The sequence below is a fragment of the Phyllopteryx taeniolatus genome, chromosome 3 (assembly GCF_024500385.1).
Source record: "Phyllopteryx taeniolatus isolate TA_2022b chromosome 3, UOR_Ptae_1.2, whole genome shotgun sequence".
In the NCBI taxonomy this organism is placed as follows: Eukaryota; Metazoa; Chordata; class Actinopteri; order Syngnathiformes; family Syngnathidae; genus Phyllopteryx; species Phyllopteryx taeniolatus.
This window is the reverse complement of record NC_084504.1, coordinates 15,534,265-15,538,114: the sequence shown is the minus strand read 5'-3', so window position 1 is coordinate 15,538,114 and position 3,850 is coordinate 15,534,265. Positions and strand designations below refer to the sequence as shown.

General features: G+C 43.8%; 1 protein-coding gene across 3 annotated transcripts in view; it reads left to right on the top strand.

Annotated features, from left to right (window-relative positions):
• The first annotated feature begins 1,985 nt into the window (after positions 1–1,985).
• vps13a (vacuolar protein sorting 13 homolog A) overlaps positions 1,986–3,850 on the top strand; it is a 91,553-nt gene continuing 89,688 nt past the window's right edge. For all 3 annotated transcript variants that reach the window (XM_061767156.1, XM_061767155.1, XM_061767158.1), the window contains exon 1: positions 1,986–2,160. In XM_061767156.1, coding sequence (XP_061623140.1) covers positions 2,061–2,160 — 100 coding nt within the window. In that variant the 5' untranslated portion in view covers positions 1,986–2,060. The remainder of the gene's footprint in view (positions 2,161–3,850) is intronic.

Genomic DNA, 3,850 nt, shown 5'->3' with positions numbered 1-3,850 from the left:
TAGTGTCCAGTGATTTTTTTCTTCTTCTTCTTCTCAGTAGGCCAACAAGCACTTTGCAATTTAATATAAAGATATTTTTCTTTGAGTCTTAATGGACATTTCCGAGTGTACTGTAGTGGGTTGAATCAGTACTTCGACAGATCATTTTACACTTGAGACTATGTGAGTCCCGGGATGCACATGTCATGGAAACAAAGAGTCTCAACCTGGGAACAATGAGTCCCTGCAACTTATCATCACAGAATACAGATACAGTAATGCTCGTTGAAACCCATTGTGTGTCTGCTTTCAAGTCGCGGAAATAATTATTTTCCATCCATCCATCCATTTTCTGAGCCGCTTCTCCTCACTAGGGTCGCGGGCGTGCTGGAGCCTATCCCAGCTGTCGTCGGGCAGGAGGCGGGGTACACCCTGAACTGGTTGCCAGCCAATCGCAGGGCACAAACAAACAAACAACCATTCGCACTCACAGTCATGCCTACGGGCAATTTAGAGTCTCCAATTAATGCATGTTTTTGGGATGTGGGAGGAAACCGGAGTGCCCGGAGAAAACCCACGTAGGCACGGGGAGAACATGCAAACTCCACACAGGCGGGGTTGGGGATTGAACCCGGTCCTCAGAACTGTGAGGCTGACGCTCTAACCAGTCGCCAGTCGAAATAATAATTTTTTTTTCTTCAAATGACTGGGCACCTGTACGCGCCCTTTGTTTTTGTGACCAAATTACTGGTAGTCGCACTCTACAGGCCTGTCTCGTCAATAAATAAATACATAAATAAATTCATACACAAATCTCTCATTCAGAGCATTCAGAGTTCCTTTCACTAGAGCTCAGGGGCTAAGATTTTTGACATTTCCAACTTTGTGGGAACACTTTGGAGATGGGCCCTTCCTGTTTCAACAAATCATTGCACAAATCAAGGTTCATAAAGACATTGGAAGAGAGAATTTGATGTGGATGAACTTGACCGGCCTGAACAATCCTAACCTTAACCCTATAAAACACCTTTGGACAAAAAAGAAGTAAACCTCATTCAATTGGTTGAAAAATAAGCAAGTTATGATTTATTTTCAATTTATATGCATTGCCTTGATGGAAACGTTGCCCCCACCTACATAGGCACGCCAATTAGTATCTCTCGGTGAGTCGGAACGCAACTTAATTTTTTAAAGCTCTTTTTGTATACGTTTCTGTTCTCCAATGTAAAGCTCGCCGTACTGTTCTTAATGTACAGATGGAGTGATGCATAATGTGAAATGCCTTTTGTTGTATTTGTTCTTTCAATTTAAAAAAAAGTAAGTCGGAAGGTTTAAGAATGTAGGACGGTGCGCCACTGTTCAGAGTTCAATCAGAAAATGTTACACTATAGTTCTTGTTCATTTTTTTAAAGCACGAAACTAAAAACAAAAACTTAATCGATAGCCATAACTAGTTATTTTCAACCAGCCACAGGAATGGTATCGTATCAGTTGGAAGAGTAAATTGTAACTGTATAAACAACAAAATGATAATAATTGTCACAAATTTAATTCGAGGATCTCAATAATTGGATAGATAGATAGATAGATAGATAGATAGATAGATAGATAGATAGATAGATAGATAGATAGATAGATAGATAGATAGATAGATAGATAGATAGATAGATAGATAGATAGATAGATAGATAGATAGATAGATAGACTATTAATGCCTTTAGGAAAATTCTAGCAACTACTGTGAGCGGCATAAGGCATGACATCGGAGCACTCTGATTGGACGCTTTTTGTAAGTACAGTACTATGGTCCTCTGGTGATGCCCTGACGTCATCGTGGCATCACTCCTGTTGATTATCGTGGATTAAACAATTAAATGCAATGCATAAGAGATGGTTGTGATTGGGTTGAGCTGTACAGTTACAGCCGAGTCCAGCGGTCGAATGACGTCCCAGGTTGGAACTGACGTGATGGCGTCACAACTCCGCCCACTAAACGTCATATTACGTCGGTCAAAGGAAGCAAAAGCGAGTCAGACCCCCGAATGTAAACATGGTGACAGGCAGATGAGAAAAGCACCAAAATGGTTTTCGAAACCCTAGTGGTAGACGTCCTCAACAGGTTTCTGGGCGACTACGTCGTCAATCTTGACACCTCGCAGCTTAAACTCGGCATCTGGGGAGGTAAATGAACTTGTTTTATTTCACGATGCGGGGCCTTAATGCGAGGAGCTAGCGTGCTAACGTCTTATTGACGTTAGCTTGGAGCTCTTCAGGCTGTCAGGTGTCAGTTTGTCGACCCCCACCCCCTCCCTCAAATCGACCAAGGTAGTCCGGCGGGACCCGGAACACGTTGCCGAATGCTGTTACTTTAGTAGATAGACGTCCTCGCAGATAACCGATATTTTCAACAACAATATCCCATGCAAACTAATTGCTGGCGTTACTGGGGCGATGTTCGTTGTGATAAGTCGAGGGTCACACTCTTTCCCCACTCGCCTTTTAATGAGTTTAAGACTTAAACGTTAAGCAAAGAGTCCTGCACACAAACAAGAAGCCTCCAATATAAACGTATCGTGGCGTAATCTCCCCGTGTCCACTTTGAATCGACACATTTAAAGGTGGGATATCATGGAAAATAGACAGGGCAGCACGGTAACCTAGTGGTTACCAAGTCTTCCGGTTTCAAATCTCGGCTCTGTCCTTTCTGTATGAAGTTTGCATTTTCTCCATGTGCTTGCCTGGGTTTTTCCCACGTTCCAAAAACATGCACGTCTGTTTCACTGAACACTCTAAATTGTCCATGGGTGTGAATGTGAGTGTTAATGGTTGTATGTCTAGATGCGATTGGCCTTCAACCAGTCCAGGGTGTACACCGCATATCGGCCAAAGTGAGGATAAGCAGTATAGAAAATGGATGGTATAGTACAAATTAAACAACGAAGTAACTCTTTTGTTATCTATTTCTGAAAATATGTCAGTGAGCGGCGGCACCGGGGACGACTGGTTTGCACATCTGCCTCACAGTTCTGAGGACCCAAGTTCAAATCTGGCCTCGCCTGTGTGGAGTTTGCATGTTCCCCCCGTGCCTGCGTGGGTTTTCCCTGAGTACTCCACATGTGGTCCATCCCCAAAACATGCGTGGTAGGCTAATTGAAGACTCTAAATTGAATGTGAATGTGAGTACGAATGGTTGTTTGTTTATATGTGCCCTGCAATTGGCTGATAACCAGTTCAGGGTGTACCCCGCCTCTTGCCCGAAGATAGCTTGGATAGGCTCCAGCACGCCCGTGACCTTAGTGAGGATAAGCGGCTTGGAAAATGGATGGATGGGTGTCTGTGAGCAAGCCCTTCTGCACTTCCGCCTCACTGTAATGAAACATTGGGGCCAAGTAATATATTAACCACCCCCACACTGAGTTTCTCAGCCAATGACTCTGCAGCTAGACTGGCTGAAGTTCCGTAGCGAAAGAAATACTTTGACATCGCTGAAGCACTATCACGTCAAAGCTAAATAGCAAGCAGAGCTGCAGTGTTGGCACAGATTATCTTTAGCTGTAACTTCTGATAATAATGTTCAACCAATTTGTCGACATGGGGTTCAGTGGCATTTGTATTTAGTCATGTCATGTCATCGCCATGTTTGGCCGTGTCATGCGGCACACCGCTACACGAATTGAAAAGGGTATTCCGGTGGCTAGGTGATGAAATGCTGCCTCCACAGAAGTGATACTGCAATGGAATCTCTGTAAGTGCTCTTTTTAACAATCCAAAATGCTTTAATTGTCTTGGGCATGCTTGTTTTCCACACTGTGGACCCTGGTTCCACGAATTAGAAGGAAGCAGCAGGCCACCGCCAACACTCACCTTTGGG